Source organism: Varanus komodoensis, unplaced genomic scaffold, assembly GCF_004798865.1.
Source record: "Varanus komodoensis strain SLA01 unplaced genomic scaffold, ASM479886v1 scaffold34_1, whole genome shotgun sequence".
In the NCBI taxonomy this organism is placed as follows: domain Eukaryota; kingdom Metazoa; phylum Chordata; class Lepidosauria; order Squamata; family Varanidae; genus Varanus; species Varanus komodoensis.
This window is the reverse complement of record NW_025335854.1, coordinates 7,055,769-7,076,412: the sequence shown is the minus strand read 5'-3', so window position 1 is coordinate 7,076,412 and position 20,644 is coordinate 7,055,769. Positions and strand designations below refer to the sequence as shown.

The window sequence follows — 20,644 nt, the reverse complement described above, 5'->3', positions numbered from 1 at the left end:
CATTTTACTTTGCCCCTTGTGGATTGTTCTTTTGAAATGCCCCCGCCCCCAGGTGTCATCTTTTCAGTATAACAAACCTGCAAAGTTTTGGCAGGAGAGGTGCAGCTGAGGTTTATGTAAGGGGGGGCTTGTTTCTCCTCCTCTCCCCTCAGGGTGTTTTGGGCAGTTTGTTGACAATAGCACCATTTACCAGGCAGGAAATCTTGCAATATCGAAGATGCAGGTGCAAAAGCTGAGGCTTTTTTGGCTAGTGAATTCTTGTGGTGTTGGAAGAATGGTCACCTCACAGGCATATCCTTATCTGCCCCCAAATCAGAATGACCTGGTAGTGTGCACCATGTGATTAGAAGGGGGGGTCTGTCAGTCACTCAACTCCCCTCCCTCACTTCCAGTCGTCCCACCAATGCTTGGAAAAACTACAGCAAAGGAGCCTCTTTTTGGAGACGAAGCACCTGTCTTCCCAAGACCCCAATTGCAGGTGGGCTGCAGGGTCCAGCTTGAAGCCAGGGCAACCTTGCCCAACCTGATATGCCTTCCATGGATGTTGGACTGCAGTTTTCATAATCCCCGACCACTGGTGATGCTGGCTGGGGCTGATGGGATTTGTAGTCCAAGCATCTGGGGGCCACCAGGTTGGGCAAAGCTGAGCTGGACCTTCACGTCCAGCAGGCAGAGACCAGTGCTTGGGTGTCCAGGGTCTTCAGATGCCTCCCTAGCCTGCCCAATCAGGAGGGTCATGCTGCCAGCCAATAGTGGGGGACAGGGTTGCATAGCTCTGCCAATAGGAGGGGCCGGTTTTGCATAACTTCAGCCACTTCACATCCCTAGAGAGCCAATATGGCGCCATGGGCACCCACCCTATTGGACTTGGGCGGAGGACTTTTCGTGCTCAGCCGTAAAGCTTCCTGGGCCAGTGAATGCTTCTCGCCATAGCCTACTTCGTAGGGTTGTTGTGAGCATAAAATAGAAATGTACATCCTGTTGATCTCCTTGGAAGAAAAGTGATCATAGAATGAGAATAAAAATAATTAATGCATGTTGGGACAAATAAGCCCAACTTCAAGTCTGCAGTGATGGGATATGGGCAAGAAAGAGATCTGGGGGTGCAGGTGGACATGCCAATGACAATGTCAGCCCAGCGCACAGCTGCTGTGAAGAGGGCGAACTCCGTCCTTGGCCCAATTAGGCACGCAATTGAAAACAGAGCCGCCAGGATCGTTCTTCCTTTATACACATCTTTGGTGCCTCAGCGCTTGAAATATTGCACTCACTTCTGCCCCCCCCCCCAAAACAGTATTGAGTGGGGAAAAGTGCAGAGAAGGGCAACAAAAAAGTTCACGGGGGCCTGAGCAGCTCCCCTGTGAGGAGCGGCAGTGACAGCCGGGACTGTGCAGCTTAGAAAAAAGGTGTGTCTAGAGTGACATGAGAGGTGTTCAAAATAATGCACGGTGTGGAGAAAGAGGAGGAGACATTTCTCTCCCTCTCCCGTAACATTCGAGCCTGGGGTGATGCCACAGAGCTGGCTGGTGCGAGATTCTGGGCAGCTGCACGGAAGTCCGTGACAAAGTGTATAGTGAAGCGGTGGAATTTGCTGCAACAAAGGCCACCAATCTGGACGGCTTTAAAGGGGGAGTAGATGGACTCCTGAGGGAGGAGGCTATCGGTGGCTGCTAGCCTTGCTGGCCGTGGGCTCCCTCCTTCACCAGAGGCGGCCTGCCTGCACACACCAGTGGCCGAGGAGCTGGGGCAGGTGGAGGTGTTGCTGGAGGGATCCTGTGGGCAGCTGCTTTGCCACTGCACGTACAGAGTGCTGGACTGGATGGCCCTCCCATGCAATCCAGCAGTGCTTCTCCTCTGCTCTTAAGAACAGTTTGAATCCCTGCCCCAGCCCTGACCTCTGTTGCACACCTGGGCACACCTGGGCTCACTGCTCACCACTGCATGACAACCGGCCCTTGTTTTCCCTGACCTGCTAGATTTCTACAGCAGGGAACCTGTCCAGGGGAAAGCACCGGCACACGAGTCTTCCTGCCACCCGTAGCCCGAGGCGCTCGCTCTCCAGTCCAGGAGAACAAGTGCAATTTGGATTTTGCTGGCTGCAGTAATGGGCAGTTTCTGTTCATCAGAGGACTCGTTTCCTCATGGGGAGGTTTGTCCCCTGCCCTTTCCATTGCAAATTCCCATTTGCGCCTGGAGCCTGGGGTTTCAAGTGTCACCTTGGCTCTGGTTCAGGCCTGGCAGCATGACTGAGCCCTTGCATTCCCCAGCGCCGCCGCCGCCCCCCCACCCTGGTTTCACCCCTCCTTGGGCTTCAGGTTTGGAGCTGCAGGAGAGAGGTGACTGGAAGAATGTGTGGGATCGTGGCCACTGGTGCTCGTTCCACCGCCCTGGTCTCAGATTAGGGAGCAGGGAGGGAGGGAGGGAGGGAGGATTGTCGCTCATTGTTCCTTCGTTCCACTGTCCTTTGCTGCCACCTCTGCATTCTCGGGGTGCTGGGCCAGTTTCTGTGAGAAACCCGTGGATCGTGGCCTGAGCCATGGGCTCTGGTGAGGTGCCTGGGCAGGCCAGATTCCTGGAACGGCTGGAGACAGAGACCAGCAGATCCAGACGGAGCACTGGAGAAACTGGAAGAACGGGTCCGGAGTTTTTTCAGGCCCAGCAGAGCATCTCTGGGAGTGGAGGAGCAGACTCCCCATCGGGACCTGCCACGTGTCTCTGTGGGGATTGTGCCAGGTTCCGGGCTTGGCCCTGGGAGCTCCTGATGGGTGGATAATGGGTTGGTAAGCAGGGAAGGCTCCCAGGTCAAATCTCGCATCAGCCGTGGAGTCAGTGAAGGAGGGACTGGGACCGGGTCCTGCTGGGTTCCCGTCTGGCCCTTCAGGATTCCTCAGGGCCCCTGACCTCAGCCCCTTTCTCCCAGTTGCTCAGTTGTTTCTTAGCTTTGCTGTGGTTTCTTCCTCCTCCTCTTGGCCCTCTTGAAGAACATCTTTACTCAAATGTGTTGGACAATTTATTTATTTATTTATATTTATTTCTGGATTTATATCCTGCCTTTTTCCAACAAAGGGCTCAAGGCAGCTTACATCTTCTCCTCCATCTTATCCCCACAACAACAGCCCTGTGAGGTGGGTTGGGCTGAGAGTCTGTGGCTGGCCCAAAGTCACCCAGTTGGCTCCATGGCTGGGCAGGGACTAGAATCGCCTGAGTCCCAGTCCCGGCTCTTAACCCCGACGCCACACCGGTTCCCGTTTGTTTCCTCCATGCTGCCAGCACCTGCTTCTGGCAAAGCTGGTCTTTCTCCAGGACGATGAGCATGCAGGCCGGCTGCTTGCTTGGACGAGCAAAGCAGCCGGACCTTGTAGCCTTCCAGGGCCATCACGCCTCCTTCCCTGGCCCAGATAAGTGGCAGGGCGAGCTGCCGCCAGGGCCCCAGAGCTGCCAGGGACCCATCTGCCTCTGCCCACAAGTCTCTGCCTGCCGCACTCCTCTTCTTCGCCTACCATGGAAGCACCGTGGTGCCCGCAGGCTCCCTGGCACCCCATTCAAAGAATCATAGAATAGGAGAGTCGGAGGGGGCCATGAAGGCCATCACGTCCAACCCCTGCTGTTGCAGGACACCACGTCACACCGTCCCGCTCGGAGGGCTGCCCAGTTTCTTTTGGAATGTCTCTGGTATTTTCCCCTTACCTTTTGAGTAGATTGATCTTAAGTGCTCAATCAGGTGCAACCTTTGTAAGAGGTATGACTGATGGGGCACAGGGATGAGGACGCAGGGGGAGTCACCGGCCAAGTCCTCTGATGGAACTGAGAGCTGCTACTGGAAACATGTTTTCCTTCCCTTTTTGGCTTAAAATTGTGTATGGGGGTTGAGCTCACCTGGTCAGAGGTCAGGTGGGGGACCACCACCACCGACTGCCACTGCCAGGGCACCTGGTAAGAAAAACACTGCAGCGGGCAGGGGAATGCGGTGGCTTCACGGGCAAATGGGCCCAAGGCTGGGGTGGGGGGCGGGCGACTTCAGCGGTGCCCGAGGGGTGGCAAACCATGGGGTGCAGGGGCCGGCATTGGCAGCAGTGTGCCAAGGGCGCCCTGGCTCTGGTTTCCAGGCAGTTTCTTCCTTTGGCCCGAGGCTGGGGCAGCAGGCGCCGAATTCCTCTTGCCGTTCCAGGTGCAGGAACTGCCGCGAGCTTGAGTCGTGCCACGGGCCAGTTGGCCCCTCAGCTGTACGTCTCGCAGTACTTCCTAAGCTCTGTTCCCTTTGCTTTCCCCACTGAGGTGCCCCTGCCCCACCCCCAAATTATGCAAACGCACAATTAAGAGCTTGGTTGGGAAGTTGGGGAAAGGTTGCACAGGCGGGTGCAAAGCCAACTGTCTTGCCCACTTCCTTCAGCTTGCAGCGGTTATTTCAGGTCCGTTTAAACGGCCGTTGCGTTGCAAAACCTCAGTGCTCCCGCAGATACTACGGAAGATATTCCGCACCAGGCCTCCACACTCTTCGCAGCAGCCATGAAATAGCTGGGTTTGACCTTTCATGGCTTTGATCGGCAGTGCCTGTTGGAGTGTCTCTCCCAGCCATAATCCACTTGACTTCCAGGGGCCCCCTCCAAGTGCCAACTCAGGGGAAGTGCAGGGGGTGGCAACAAGGGGGAGGGCTTTTTCGGTGGTGGCCCCATCAAGTGAACAGCCTCCCCACTGGCACTGACGGTCATCTTTTCCATGCCAAGTTAAGATGCCCCCCTTTTCCAACGCCTGTGAAACCTTGCTTTCCCAAGGGAGAGTACCTGTCCCTGGTGTTTTTGCAAGATCTCTCTATGCTATTGTCTTTTTTAGCTTTTAAGTATTTTGTGATTTTATGGCTCTTCCTGCATCTGTATCGCCTGTTTTTATGGACTGATGTAAACAACCCACATTGCTTTGGCTGTGGGGTGGCACAGGCATGAAACGATAATAACAATCATTAATAATCACAGCATTTCAGCAACCACCCAGACAGCTTTGACTATTGGGCAGTATCGAACTGTAATAAATCGCTCAGTAAAATCAGAAATAATCTTTCCGGAAACGGAGCCACAATTTCTCGGTCCCAGAATCCCAGGCAGTGTCGAACACCTGCAGCCCTGGTAACAGCAGATCCATCCAGCCATCCACCCTCCCTCTTGAAACCGGCTGAAACGCAGACCTTGTGACCACGACGTCTGTCCTGAGTGTTCTTCCTTGGGCCTGGCCTGGGGAGCCCATCCCTGCTGCTTGGACCTCCCAGCCTGATGAAGACTGGGGCAACTTGCCCCATTCTTAAAGGCATTGTCCAGCAGAGGGTCTGGATCTTGGCTGGCTTCATGAACCAATGCAGCTTTCTTTACTTTTCTGGCAGTTCGAGGAGAGTGGGAAAAACGTGCCGAATGGTGACTGAGAAGCACCGGGTGGAAGGAAGGTCTGGGCGGACACTTTTCCTGAATCGTTTGCTCCTGCTCAGCTTTGTAGGTGCTTCCCAGTAACCCACATCTGAGGAGTTTGTGGCCGTCGTGGGTGGTTGCATTGACCTCTGTTCAATTTAAGCCCCGTGCAGAGGGAAATCTGAAAATCAGCAGTGGCTTTATTTAGCAAAGCACCCACAACACAGAGGAAACCTAGGTGGAGTTGGGAGTGTCTGCGCCTTTGCATTCCCTTCTTGTCCCGTCTTCTCTGGAATCCCATCACACCTGTGCATAGGCCAGTTTTGGCTAGTCTCAGTCCTTCCTGCATGCAACTCCAGTTGCAAATCTAACGTGTCTAAAGGATTCTCCCCAAAATGCGCAGTTTTGCATGAAGCATGCTTGTTTGTTTGGGTTATAGACCCAGGATGCAGGTGGGTCTGTCACCACACGTTTGCATACTTTGTGATGATGGCATTCAGGAGTCCTCAGAGTCGCTGCCTGCATCTCATGCTGAGAGCCATTTTATGGATGGGGTGACTGAGGCCAAGTGCTGATGATGCAAGCACAGCTGGGGTTGACCTCTGGCCTGACGAATCTGCCCAACACTGACCTCCCGAGCCCCGGCGTGGCCTCAGCCACCCTGCTCTGCCTCTCGGCCAGACACCCTCCTTCTGGGAAACGAGGCGCAAGGAGTGGCTGAGATGACATGTGAACAATGGCTGCAGTGTTCCATTTAATGCTCCTCTCATGGCGGCTGGTACCAAAAGCTCAGGGTGGAGCAGCGGGTGCATGAGCTGTTTGACATGGTTCTCTGGGCGGGCGGTGGCTGGGAGCCTCCCTGATCCGAAGGGCTCACAGTGCGCGGACTGGAAGCGGCTGACTTTGCGAGAACCTCCCGCCATTCCTTGCGCAAACCCGTCCTGACCCCGAGACCCGTGCTTCTTGTGTTCGGGGTACTTGTCTCCACGGATGCCACATAGTACGGAATGAGGGGGAGAGAAGCAGGTGGTTAAGCTTGCAAGAAGAGTTTCTGGGAGCTGAGCAGGGCTGCTACGGACGCTCGCTCCTAGGCTGGCCAGAAGCCGGTGCCGACATGATGGCCCAAAACTACAAGCTCACATCGCCGGGGGTGGGGGGCAGGGGGCAAGAGCAACTCCCCTAGCTAGATGCCGCAGTGGTACAAGCCGGGCGAAAACAGGGCAGCTGCTCCCTCAGCAGGTTCTGCTGCTAGAGATGCAGTAACATTGGCGTTTGTATCAGCATCATTTCACCCACTTCCAGGTAGCAGGGGGTGGGGGGTGCTGTTCCTGGAAGAAGGGTGGTGATGGTCCTTTTGGAATGCGGAGCTTTCGCATGCTCTGCCCTCACTTGCAAGGTGAGTCGAGCCTGGTGGAAGTCCATGCGCACTGCCCTTGTGTAACCCCTTCTGCAGCGTGTGCGGGACGGCAGAGCCGCAAGTCTGCTTGCGCTGTGTTTGCGTGTGGCTCAGTGCCTGCAGGAACTGTCCAAACCCTCAGCGTGTTCAGCACCAAGTCAGAGAGCAGGCGGGAGTCTGGGAGTGGAGCTGCGGGGACGCGACGGGCCCCGGAGCCTCACACGCCCCTGGTCTGTGGTCCTCCCCAGTTCATTCTCTCAATTGCTTTATGATGTCGGTAGATGAGCCTTAACGGTGGGGGTGATGGGCTGTGTAGTCCAACTGATGTTGGGGGAGAATTAACCATCGCTCCCCCTTGGCTTTCACACTGGAAGCAACAGGCCAACTGCCCACGCACACAAACGTCCTCCCTTTCGTTTGGGAGCTTTGAATGCCACCCTCCGGTGGGGATGCCGGGGGAAATCCCACACGGAGAGTGATTGATAAAATGCTGACTGCATTCCCAGAGCTGCTCGGTGAACTAGGAAGGGTTCCTCAGCAAAGGCAGGTTGTTTCTTTTGACCTCCCCTTTGCAGCCCAACCGTAATAACAACAGACAAACAAAGTCTTACTCAATCCAGTGAACCTGCCTCGTGACTCAGTGCTGAATTATGGTGATACGTTGCTGGCACCTGCCGCGCCTCCTCATGGAGAGTGTGCTGGCTGGGTTGTGCGCTGGGTGACAAACAACTTCAGGGCATGGACCAAATGTACCGATAATTATAAGGAGAAGGTTTGGGCACTGATCGCCAATTAGCATGTGCTCTTCACCCTTCCTTACCTTCGCAGTCCCTGACGGCATGGAGCTTTCCTTCGTGCCCCTTGTCTCCCAGTTTTCTGTCTCCTCTTTGGTTCCACCCCCAGACCCTCTCTTGCCGTCCCCCTCCTGCGCTTCTCCCTTTCTCGGCCCTTCCTCTTCTGCCTCCCTCTTTGCCTTGAGTGCCTCTGTTTAAGTGCTCCCAGGTTTTGGTTTTGTTCTTAATTGTTGGCCCTTGATCTTGAGTGTCCCACCCAGTGGGGCCTGCCCTGCTCCTCTCGGTGGCCTCGGGGAAGCCCCGCCTGGCCTTCCTGGCCTTCTAGACACTTGCAAACGGCGCTCAGGAGCAGCATGACTCTCCCTCACCTCCTCCATCCCCTTGTTGGGAAACCTGCCCTGTGCCTTGGATGGTCTTTAACCTCCTGCTCTGTAAAAGGTTGGGCATGTGTTCCCAGTTGCCTTCCTCTTCCTCATTGTCTCCTGACTTCATGGGCACCTCAGTCTTGTCACAGAATGGAGAGACAGTAACACAGAAACATTGAAACAGAGTGAGTTGAAGGGGTCTCCTGGGCCATCTAGTCTGACCCCCAGCTCCAGCCGGCTCTGCTCAGGACATGCCCACCATGTGTATGTCCAGCCTATCCTTGAACACCCTCACCGATGGGCTTCAGCCACCTCCCCTGGAAGCCCATTCCACACCCTCGGGGTCCTGACTGTCAGGAAGTGCTTCCTGGCATCCAGCTTGAACCTTGGCTCTCTGAGCTTTGCTCCATGGGAACGCATCCTGCCCTCCTCTGCAGGGCAAAACAGGTCTCGACCCACCTCCGCGTGGCACCCCCTCGGTAATGCTCCCCTGTCCCTTCCTCTCTAGATTGGAGGCCCGCCGTGATGCTGGCTGTGCTGGACTGCGCTGAGATCTCCAACCAGAAAACATGCAACGAATTTGGGATCACCGGCTACCCGACATTGAAGGTGATGTCTTTCTCTGGTCGGGCGAGGGTGAGGTTGGCGCTCGCGGTGTTTGGCCAGCTTCGTCTGGATCCTTCTGTGCGCATTGGAATTGCTCAGCCTGGAGCTCCTCTGGTGTTTCGGGGCAACAGCTCCAAGCTTTGCTGATCGTTAGGTGCTGGCTGGGTCTGCTAGAAGTCGAAGTCCAGCTTGGGAAAGGCAGCTTGGCGGTCTTGACCTCATCCTTTCATTGATTGATTGATTTTATTTATAGCGTTTATATACTGTCCAGCTACTAAAAGTCTCAGGATGGTCTTACAATAAAAACAAAATTAAAATGAAATGAGGCACAGCATCCAAATAATTCCAGTAAAATAAAACCCATGTTAAAACCTAGACACACCATAAAATAATGGGAAAATAAAAAAAGTTTTAGCCTGGCGCTGAAAGGAATAAATTGTCAGCCCCGGGCAAATCTCTCTGGGGAGTGCATTCCATAATATCTATCCTAAAAACTTAAAGACCAACAATCAAGGTTATTACCTATAAAATCTTTGTCCAAAATAAGCTCAGTGCCATGTTCCAATAACAGTTGCCATATTTTCTTAAGACGATCATGTTTTATTTCCCCTTTATATATCCTGACTTGATTAGACAATTGTTCAAGCGTAGCTATGTTCCAAATTCTGTTAAGAAATCTGTAATGACAGAGTCTTACCAAGGCTTCGTGAGGACAGATGCAGGTTTGTCCTCCTTGGGTTCTCCTTGGGTTCCCTGGTGGTGCCAAGAGGTCCTGCTGCATCTCGAGCCTTTCTGAAAATCCGCAGGATGCTGTCCACAAACTGCCTGCAGCTCTGTCCTCAGAAACCAGTGAAGTTTTTTTACAGGCTAGCTTTCCCCCATGTACCTGTGTAAGCCATTTGCAATAAGTTGGGAAAGTGAGACAGAGAACTCCCCTGCCGAACCCGCTGGAGAGGAGTCTGACTTGCCACAGAAGACGAGGCCAGGGCTTTTTAATGAGCATCGCCTCAGGAGAACCAGTCCCGAACAGCCAAGGACCGTGTTTCTTGGACTGTCTGGATTCAACAGCATTCGACCCAAGTTTGAAGCTTTTGGCTCATGTGCCAAGTCGTGTCAAAACCGAGTTGCTCAGATGCAGCCTGCACGTAGGAGCTGTGGCCGAAGGATGTAGCGATAATTGGGGTTGGTTCGCAGAGCAAATTGGCTGGCTCTTGCTTCTCGCTGTTGGGAATTTTTGGAAGCCAGAGCTGCAGAAAGGACAGAGCTGCTGCAAGAGGTGTGGGCAGCTTCCAAGGATCCGACGGCTGCATCCCCACTGAATTTGCTGGGGCTGTAGCCTTTGCTCCTGAGCCGAATGGGAATCCAGGAAGCGTCTGGGACCGTAATTCTGCTCAGAAGCAAGGCATGAGTTCCCCCACTCGCCTCCTTCCCTGTGAAATGGACACAATCTCCTTTGTGAACCAGCAGGAGCTACAGTCGCATGTTGTGCGTCCCTGCTGTATGGAATTCCACACCCAAGTGGGGTTGTGTGGCAGGAGAAGCTGCCGCTCCACACACAGAAGCCAGATGTTAATGACCTGTTGAAAGGGCATGTCAGCCTTTTAAGAAACAGATCTGTTTTGGGTGGCCAAACTTCACAGCCAGTTCTTGGTCCCTCGGCCAAGAGCTAAGTGGCTAAATAGTCAACGTGGCTTAATGCTAACAATCCTTTGGCCAAAATAAGCAGAAAAGCTAAAACTTCTGCAGCGTGGAGCTAGTGAACCTATGGATCTTGGGATTATGGTGAAATTCTGGAGTGGTTTCTTCCAAGGCTGGGTTTGCAGTTGATGTGTGCCCCAAGAGAAGTGTGAACATCGCAAACATGCCCCATCTATCTTCTCTAAACACTCTTAACATGCTGGGCAATTTGTGTTTCGTGTTGGAGAATAGCTGCCTCCAAAGGCAGCTGCTTGTGTGCAGGCTGTGCGTGGAAATGGGCCCAGACGTGTGGCACATGCCCTGGAATATGATGGCACAGTAACACAGGCCAGGCGTCCTCCTTGCATCACAGATATTGGCTTGGGGGAACGATGGGCGTTTCAGCCCAGTATGGCCAGGAGGGAAAGGCTGAACTGGGGCTCGAAAAGTCTCGGGCTTTTCCCTTAACGGAACCTGTTGCCCGGCGTCCTCCGTCAAGACCCATGTGTGGGGTTGTAGCAACAAACCTAGTTCATCCTGTGGGGAGCTTAAATATACTGCTGGTTAGAACAATTAGAGGGCTCAGAAAGGCTCTGGACATGTTGCAAAACCTCAGTAGAAAATGGGTAGTTTTGAGTATAAATGTTCCCTGCTCTCATAAGAAAAGAATTTTCCTCACATGAGTAAGACTGGCTGTTTATATCCAGTCTCCCCCACCTCCCGCGATCTCTCGCTGTCGGCTGCGTTGGCCGGGTGATGAGAATTGCAGGGCCACGAGCTGCCTGCCAGCGACGCATGCCGTTCTTCCCCTCTGCGCACGACGAACGGCCTTGGCGGCATCCTCACACAGCAGGCCCCTTGCAGGGGGGAGCCTCATGCCCCCCGCAGATTTCACGGCTCAGGGGCAACTTGAATCGGAGACGGCCAGCTCACTGCTCATGGCCACCATTGCTATGCTAATTTGGTGGACCCTGGGGTCTACCCTGACTCTCCGAATTGGAATCTGTTGGAAGGAAGGCCTAGTGGTTATGGCAGCCTTGATTTCTTGGTGCATTCAGTGTGCCCTTGCATGTTTTTGGACCAAACCATTTCTCTGTGCCTTGAAGCTCTCCTTCTGGAAAGAGATGTGGGTGCAGGGTGGGGTTAGCCTTGCTGCTCGATAAGGAGATGGTGATGATGATGACGGCATTGACATTCCTATTACCCCTCCCCCTCGCCCAGCTGAAGCTCTCAGGGCAGTTTGCAACAATTATCGTGGAATCATACATTCAAGTCACCCATCCAAATTCTAACCGGGCCTGATCTTGCTTCGCTTCCAAGATTAGGCAGGATCTTGATGCTGCGGTGATATGTACAGATGCTCTGTATTGCATCTGGAGATCTTTGGTGCAAGTTGAAGATTACAGCCTTCAGGGCAGTGCCTGGGTAGCTGCAGGATCATCCGGCAGCTAAGTTTGTGTGCTGCCGGAACAGTGCAGTGTTGCTCCTGTGTGAGGTGGGCTTCATTTTTTATTGGAACAAAATCCATGCACTTAAGCCCTGTCCAGGTATCTCTGGAAATTCTCCAGAAGGAGGAACGACCTCACCTAGCCCCCCTTTTTCATTTCCATCACTCACGACACATTAAAGGTGGCATTGTGGAAAGGAGCCATGCCTGTCCGTGGAATTCCTCTGCTTGATGTTCCACATTAATTTCCAAGCACTTTGGGCTCCAGGATTCTGAGTGTAGGATTTTTTTTCCAGAGGAGCAGTACTAAATGGAGCTCTCAATCCTTCTAGTCCTCATTAGTCCTAGCTTTCTCCATTTCAGTCATATAATGGAAGGGGTTTCTTTTGTGACTGGGAGAAACTGTTGGGGATCAGGAATCCTTGTAGTTCTCTGAGATTCTATCAGTATGTCTGGACCTGCCTCAGGCCTTGCAGGGGAAATAGCAGCCTTGGAGGGTGGGGCTGATTTCCCCGTGGCAGTGGCACTGCCCCCCAGTCCTAACCCTGGGCTGAAATCATGCCTCTTTCCTCCTCCCTTTGCAGCTGCAGCTAATATTTCTGCAAAAATGGAAGAGACCCTGTCCCCACCCAGGGCCGTAGCTCATTTAACCCTAACCTATAGATTTACTCCCACCCTGCCGTTGTGCCGTGGTGATGTGGCACTGTTCTGCAGTCGGTTTAAAGGCAGTGCGTCGTCTTCTGCAAACAGATTTTAAGCCACACGCAGCCCATTAAGCAAACACTTGGCTTGTGTACCTTTGGACAGGTACGGTTAGTGCAGGAGGGTGCGATGCATTTGCAACGGGCTGGAGCCACAACTGTGCCTGCCTGGCAAAGGGGCCCTGCTTGTCCTCCTTCCTGCGTCAGGAAGGGCAGCGGGGGAAGCCATGCCTGGGGCAAGCCCTAGGACAGGTCCCATTTCCAGCCATTTCCAACCACTTTGTAAGCCGCTTTGAGGTCTTCGTAGGAAAACGGGCGGAATATAAATCTAATAAATAAATGCAATCTAAATCAATACTTCCAGCAAATGCTAGGCAGGCTGGTTTCTCCTGCAGGACAGGGTGGGGTTTTGTGACCCTTTTGAGGAATGTGGGTCGAGGTGTGCCACAAAGGCACAATCCTGTCTCCTAAACCCCACTGAACAGTGCGGGACTACAGAGTGTTTAGCTGGTCTGATCCTACGAGAGAGAAAGCCAGCCGGTAAAGGACGAGGCTTCCTCGTGCCAAGGACAAGCCGTTGCTCAGGGAACCCAGCCAGGTGACTGGCAGCAGACTTGGTCTAAGGCAGAGGTTCCTGTTTTCGTACCTGGAGAAGCCAGGAGTGGTCATGGACCTGGTGATACCAGGGTGGGCGAGCAGTGCAGCTTCAAGTACTCTGGACCTCGACTCCCAGAAGTCCACGGCTCAGGAATCCCAAGAGTGGATGTCTGAGCCGCCTGGGGGTGGGGGTCCGCCTTCCGCCCATCCCTGCAGCCATGCACGAGTCCTCCACATCTCAGCCAAACCGGCCTCTGCCTCCCAGTCCATCCCTCCCTCTTTTGCTGCTGCTTCGGGATGCGTTGGCAGTCCGGTGCTTGGTGGAAGCGACTGCAGATCTGCCAGCTGAGGCATCTCGTAATCATAGGCGCCACCTGTGCCCCCTGTCGTCCCTGTCCTCGCTACCACCCTGGTTCTTTGGAACCCCCCCCCCGGCAAGCTGTGGGGCACGAGGTCCGGCTTCACGACGCTCCGGAAGCCAGAGGCCGTCTTGTGTCCGGCTTGCTTCAAATCGTGACGTGGCTGCATTGTCTGGGATGCAGCCCGTTCAGCCTGTGCTCAGCAAACAAAGCAGCAGCGGTATTTTCCGGGACTGGGTAGGAGCCCGAGGTGATGCCTTTGTGTTTGGGGAAACCGTGACAATCAAGCACCACTTTAGGAGCAGAATTCTTTGGCTTCCCGCTTTCCACAACAGGCTTGGCTTTATTATTCAGCTGCAGAGAAGAGGAGGAGGGAAAGCCCCTTCTCGGGCCTCGAGAAAAAACTGAGGAAGGTAGGAAGCTGTGGGAAAGGCGCCCAGGCGGGGGAACGCCTTCAGTTTCTGGATGCTTGGGTCGTGTACAACATTCACCACCTGCAGCCGCAAGATCTGAAGTTGTTCACTGGGCCCTTTGCTAGGAGGGGGGGCTGGTGCCCCCTCCCTGCCCCAGCGAGCACTGCTGATCCACTTCCCCCCTTTGGCTCTAGAGGTTTGAGTTGTCGTTCCTTCTCTTCATTGTCTTGTTTTGGTTTGCAAGACCACCAATCAGCATGAGCCGAGCGCCTCCCGCTTCATATTCAAATGGGTAACAACTCTCATGTGGCTGGATCAGCTTTAAAAAAGAACATCCGCTCCCTTTGTGGAACAGCTCGTGCCTTCGAAGGTCTCAAAGCACCCTCTGTCCCAGATTTACAGCCCTTGACAAAAGTCCTGCGGCGAGACTGGGGCAGAACTGGCCCCGGGAAGCATCTTAACAGGTCGCGAGGGGAAATGCATTATATCAAGCGCTGCCGCATGCCCGTATCTTTGTGGCACGCCAAGCCAGCGGCAGCTCACGAGCCACGCACAGATGCTCGGTGGCCCTCTCCTGGTAACCGTCGGGGTTTATCAAGCCTCCCAGGGGCTGACTGGGCTTCCTTCGAGTGTCAGGATTTCGCCCAGTGGACCTGAGCCTCTAGCCCAGTCCGGTCCCTTCACCACGCGGTCTCTCCCACCCTCCACACCAATCCCTGCTCCTAAGGTGCGTGGATTCCCGTAACTGTGTTGCCTGCGTGACCAGGAGGCCCGCGGTTGGGAACCGGTGGGTTCCCCAGGCTCAGCTCCCAGCTCGGTGCCCCGAGTCCGAGTTCCAGCGGCGTGTGGCCGGCATTCGTGCAGCTGCACCGGATGACGCCGTCGCGGTCGTGCGAGGGGCACCAGGACTAGAGCCCCACGCGGCCACTGGCAGCGCTCCTCTTCCGTGCCGTGCCGCACGCAGCTGCTTGGGCCGCGGAAGCAGGCTTCTGGCTGTTCACAGGCATCCCCTCCTCTAGGCTGGGCTTTCGAGACTGAGCCGAGCACAAGGGGAAGTCTGTGAACACATCCTCGCACGGACAAGGGGTTCATCGCAGCCCTATCTGGGTAGTTCAGCTGCTGGAAGATGGGGAGTAGGGGGATTGGGGGTACAGACTGGGAAGCAGCGGTTGATCTCTTCTGTTTATTTTTTTCAATGGCACCTTAAACTTGTTTCTATGACATTCCGTGTGCAGACAATATAATATCCATTGGTTAGACAAAAGCAAAATTTACCCGTTGTAGAGTCTTGGTGAGCTCTTTCCATCAGCCCATCTGCTGCCCACAGGCTTTCCTCCTGGCCCGTGCAGATGACACCTCCATAATTCCCATGATGCACTGGGGCAATTGCCAAAGGGAAACTAAGGTGAGGAGAAAGAGCGAGAGACAAAGTTGTCCAGAGACAAGGGAGATAAATCCAGTTTGTCACTCTTCACCAGCACACACAAAAGATTGTTTACATCCTCCCTCCAGCCTCGCCCGTGAGAAGGACGGGCGCAGTCTCCGTGCTGGAACTTGGCCCGAGAAGTGGGGTGAGGAGCCAGCCCCGACAGCAGGCTTTTGTCACAGGTTGAACAAAGGGCTTCTTTGAAAGTAGATGTTCACTTTGTGGTTTCCTTCCTTCCAGTTTTTCAAGGCGTTCTCCAAGAAACCAGAGGATGGCATCAGACTCTACCGTACGTATTCAGATGCTAATGTCTACCTAAGCTAGAACGGTTGTTTGTTTTACCAGGCTGGGTGTCCCTAGAGAGAACTGAGGAGACCCCGCCTGGCCCCCACCGGGATGACGCAGAAGCCGTTCTGGGGGGCTTCTGTGGCCGTGGTGGTCAAAGCCGCAGGTGGCCCTCCATAATCGTCGTTTGACAAGGCATCATTTCTTTCACATTTCCTAGCCACGCATGCACAGTTTTTATGTTTCTCGATTTGGCCAGTATGGCAGATGTCAGCCTGCCTTCCTTCTCACCGTCAGAAGTATGAGGCCAGTTTCGGGTCTCCATTTTGCCCGCTGGATGCAGAATCCGACAGGGCACTTACACCCCCTGCACCAGGTTCCCTTCTGTAAGCAGTGGGTCACTTCCGTTTTGCTGCGTGAGGAAGACCCACTGCTCATGAAAGGGGGAATTGGCACTTCTTAGGGGAAGCCTCGACACGAATGAACATGTTGATTTCTGGAAGGTGTTAAGCTGGCAGGACTCACTTCTGCAAGCTGTGCCACCTGTAAGTCCTTTAGCTGACTCCCTCCCTCCCTCCCTCCCTCCCTCCCGTCCGTCTGTTGTCCATTCCTGTGTCCCAAAAAGCACAATGACCACACGGCCTGCTAATGGGGCAGATGGCCAGGTCACATGTGCCATCCCTTCTGTGAGCTATGCCTCCTCCTAGAAACGGGAATTTCAGCTCAGTTTGGGTTGCCCCAGAAGTGCTAGGTTGCTTGCACGCAAGTGGCAAGGCTGCTTGTGTGACAGAATTGGCAGGGCAGAAGGCTGGGGCAGAGGTGTCCCCTTCGATTCTGCCCCGGGGGCTGTGCTCGCGCACCAAAAGCCGAAGGAAGACTTTCGGACGGATCTTGCTGTGCTTCCGATTAAGCTTGCTAAGAGGAACCGGCATCCGGGTGTGAATGTGCAGCCTAAGCCCTGGATCCCTTTCCCAGACCCCTGAGTGGAAAATGAGTGGTGTGCCTACAGTCAAAATAAAAAACTCTAAATAAAACAGGCAGTGCTTAAAGCCGGTGGTGGAAAACATTAATTCCTTGTTGCATGAAAATTGCCGGGAACCTTTCAGTGTCCCAGTTTACACGTAAAGACGGTTGAACTTACAGGTTGTTGCTAATTGTGGGCTCATCACCCTCTTATTCTTCGGGAGGGCACAGCATGGAGGCGGCCTTCACACCGGTGCTTCTCCCACCCTGAGTAGGATGCCTGTCATTTCTGAGTTTTAAGGGTTCTGGGCATCGCCATTCGGTTGCACCATCGAATAACAAATATCATTGTTACGATAACATAGCTTTAGCCTCAAAGTCCTCCCGCTTCCGTCTGTCTGTCCATCTTTCCATCCCTGTTCCCATCCCCACAAGTATCTAGGCATCAAAGTAGTGATGCTTTTCCTGACGGAGGGAAACAGGCGATGGGAAGCAAGTCACGGCGACAAGCCCATGGCTTGCTCTTGGGTTTCAGGTCAGAACTGTTGCTCCCCTAAAACCTGCCATTCCACATCTGGCTTTGAGATGCCAACCTGGGGACAGAGCATCCCCGGAACATTTGGCCCAATGGGAGCAGGCAAGCAATGTCTGCAGAGGCCCAGGTTTTAGAGGAACCCTGGGTAGCAGTGATGTGGGAACCAAAGCCACCGATTCAGGTTCTCACGCCCTGTCAAACGGCCACCTGGTGGTGCTCCTGCGTCCAGGTGGTATGCAGACGTGCAACCCTTTGCACGGCCCCAGGGTGGCAGAAAGCCACCCCCCCTCTCCCGTCACTGTCCTGAAAGGCTTTACTCCCAGTGCAGATTGTCTTGCTCAAGTAATTCCGAAGGGCAGGACCTGGGCAGCCCATCCTAACAAAACCCAGGACACGGCAGCACCTTCTGCTTGCATGGAAGGGAGAGTATTTTTCGTCACTTGGCTTACTTTGCTGCAGTGTAAAGTCTCATCACTGCAGAGCGGAGTGTTTCTTGCTCCGAAAGCGTCCCCCAGATGAGTCATGGCTTCCCAGGAGGGAATTCCCATTCCAGAAGGAAAAACCAGAGGTTGCTTCTGGAGAGGTAAAATCTGTGCAGCGGCTGCCAGGCAAGAGTTAAGCTGGGAGAGGTTCCCTGGCTGGATTTAGCAATGTGTTTATGCAGCCCTAGTGCAGGTGTTTTCCTTGCAGCCTTGAGTTTGCCTTGAGGCATTCAGAGGCGGGTTCTTCACTCTGGTGTCCTGAAGAGGGTCCTTGCGGAGGTCATCCTGGCCTGGCTGGGACCGGAGGAGTGGCTGGGAGCACCCACCTGCCTCTCCTCCAGCCGTCTTATTCCCCCAAGTGGAAACTCTGCAAAGAGCAGCCGGAGGGAAAAGCGGCTTCCTCAGCGCACTGCTTGGAGTGCCCGTTCCGCACTCCAAGAACAGGAGTGCCAAGGTGGATGCTTCGAGCCGTCAGAAAACCCGAAGCCTCTTTTTCTTGGTAGCACAGATCCTCAGGTGCCACTTTTCTACACCAAGGGTACCGACCCCTGGGCTGACAGGCCAGATCTGTTCCTTTGGAGGTCCTAATCCAGCTCACTGTGACTTCCCAAATGCACCCCCCCAGCCCCACCTCCTTTCCCTCCTTCACCAGCCGCTTGAAGGCTTCTCAGCTTCTGTGCCATTTCCCCCTGTGCCAGGGGCTTGAAATGCCTCTCCAGAGGTCGGTTACTGGCACCAAGAACTTGAAGCACGAGCCAGCCAGCATCTTGGCTTGCCTGTCTGGCTTTTGGCCTCAGAAGCCACCGGTACGCAGGCCCCAAAATGGCTTGGGCCTTGGGGACAGGGGGAGAAGGTTCTGTGCAGACCGCTGGCACAGGGTCGGACGAGGGCATTGTCCGAATGTGGGCAGGGCTCACATGGAGAGCAAATGCAGTGATCGCCTGGGAACAGGGCAGGTGCAAGCTGCTCCTGGACAGCAGGTTTCACACGGAGCCGTTGTCTGAGAGCAGGTGGCAGGTATGCTGCCGGTGCACCTCTGCTGGCCTGTGGTTTAATTCTGTGCTTTCTGCCCTGCACAGACCACGGCGATAACATCCAGAGCCTGAGAGAGTCCATCATCGACTCGCTGGAGAGCCACAAAGGCGAGCTGCCGCCTGCGTGCCCACCTCTGGAGCCCATCAGGTAACCTGGCAGGAGGACGCAAAGCGGAAGGTGCCGTGTGCAGGGGGGGGTGTGGACGGACAAACAGGCTCACGTTCGCGTGGGTAAATAGGCGGGGGAGAAAGCATGCCCGCCTGGTTGATCACGAGGGTCGCTCGCTTCACCGAAAGCCTGCTCCAGGATGGGTCTCTCCCGCGTTTCCCGCGCGCATCTGCAGTGTGAGTCAAACAGGATCCGTGCTTTGATCTGAGCAGAGACGCTTGGGTGAATGGTTTCCCTGAGCGTGTCACTCCATCAGCATCCAAGCACCTAGTATTTATGTAGCGCTTCAGAGCGCTCACATAGATTATCTGAGTGATCATTTCAGTAGCCATGTAAGGTAGGTCGGTATTGTCATTCCCATCCGTCAGGTCCCTGCCCCCAAGGAGCTTGCAATCTAAAGTCAGCAGTGAGGAAGACAAGCGAGCGGGAGGAAGGGTTGAGATCAAGGAAGTGGGGATCAGTGTCAGCAGAGGCAGTGGGGTATGTTCTTAAGCATAGGCAGCTATGCTCAGCACGGGCACATCGTGGACTTGCGGTGGCCCTGGGAAGGGACGCGCCCCGACGTGTCCTGTCCCTGACAGCCACGCCCTGCTCAGCTCTCGGAAGCGCCAGGCTGGGACTTGGCGGAGTGGGTCCGTTCTCCTGACTGGTCTTCCTCCTCTCCTGCCTTGACTTTCCCTGGCACGACTTCTTCCCCAAGGAGTCTGGCCTTCCCAGGATGTTCCCGAAGCACAACACCCTTTTTGGCTCCGGGGGTTCTGGCTTGATGTGCCCTGGAACCCGCCTGCTGGTCTTTCGGTTGGACCAGCACATTCACAAAACTCTCCTGCAGTGCCATGTTTCAGACATATTAGTTGTATCCCTGACAGCTTTCACACCTTCGCTAGGATTAAAAGCAGTAACTCAGGAATTTCTCCTTGCCAGTTCCCCCTATCTAGCCCTTTAGCTGCAGACCTCCAAGACCAGATGATGTATCTTTTCCTAGGTTATGCCCAGATTAAACAAGATTGAGATAGTAGTGCACTTTCTATGTTCTAGATAAGCTACACATTATTTCTGTAAATGCTGCTCTTTATATTATACCATGTTACCCAGTATGATGAAAAATTATTGATCAGAAATAGCGTTTATAATAACAGTGATGTAGTGGTTAGATTATTTGGCTCTGGGATGTTTAGCTGGGATATTTCTAGCATTTTTACACTGAGCAATGATTTTGTAAAGACATAGAAAAAGTCTTTGAAAAAGTTACCTGTGCTTTTAAAAAGCCCTTCCACCAGACTCCTACAGTTCAGTCCCCTCATTATTGGCTTAGGTATATGGGTAACAGAAGGGGCTAAGGAGTTGGTGGAATAGCAACTAGAGCTGTGATGTCATGCAAGGTCTATATTGCGTCTTGGACCTTGGCTTGTCCTACGCAAGGACAATAGTTGTGGTTGGGAAGGTGCTGTTTATGTGCAGGAAGCATCAATTGGTACATATCAGACATGTGAGCTGAGCTGATGGTCTGACTAAGAGGAGAATTCCTGAAATCCCTGGGCAAGGCTGGACATGGGCCAGAGCTGCTACTGCAATGCACGGTTCTTCCATGTCACCTTCCGTGTCCCTTTGATTTTTGGTTTTGAATTGGCAGCTTCCAAGTGCTTGGTCTCTTTAGTCCCTTGACAAGGCATCACGGCTTCCAAATAACGTGTTTCCGCTTCCCGTCTCTCCCTCCCACTACCCTGCTTCTTGTAGCAGCTCCCCCAACAAAAGAGTTTTCAGTGTGAAAGCTCGCACGATTTTGCGGACTTGGTTTGTTTCATGAAGGTGCCATGTGAATACGGCGCCTGTAAGGAGATGCGCTGGGTGGTGGGAGCACATCAGAGCGAAGGGGCTTATGAGCTTCTCTTCATTCCCTTGGCGACCGGCTGAGTCCCCCGTGAAGCTGGGTTGGGGGGGGGAGGGAGACAAGATCCTCTGCATGTTTGGGCAGGGATGGTCCTTGAGCCCCCTTTCTGCC

General features: G+C 54.0%; 1 protein-coding gene across 1 annotated transcript in view; it reads left to right on the top strand.

Annotated features, from left to right (window-relative positions):
- Positions 1 to 20,644, top strand: part of QSOX1 (quiescin sulfhydryl oxidase 1) — a 59,785-nt gene that overhangs the window by 14,788 nt on the left and 24,353 nt on the right. The window contains exons 2-4 of the mRNA XM_044439268.1: positions 8,457 to 8,557; positions 15,415 to 15,463; positions 18,519 to 18,621. Of these exons, the coding sequence (XP_044295203.1) occupies positions 8,474 to 8,557; positions 15,415 to 15,463; positions 18,519 to 18,621 (236 nt within the window). The 5' untranslated portion in view covers positions 8,457 to 8,473. The remainder of the gene's footprint in view (positions 1 to 8,456; positions 8,558 to 15,414; positions 15,464 to 18,518; positions 18,622 to 20,644) is intronic.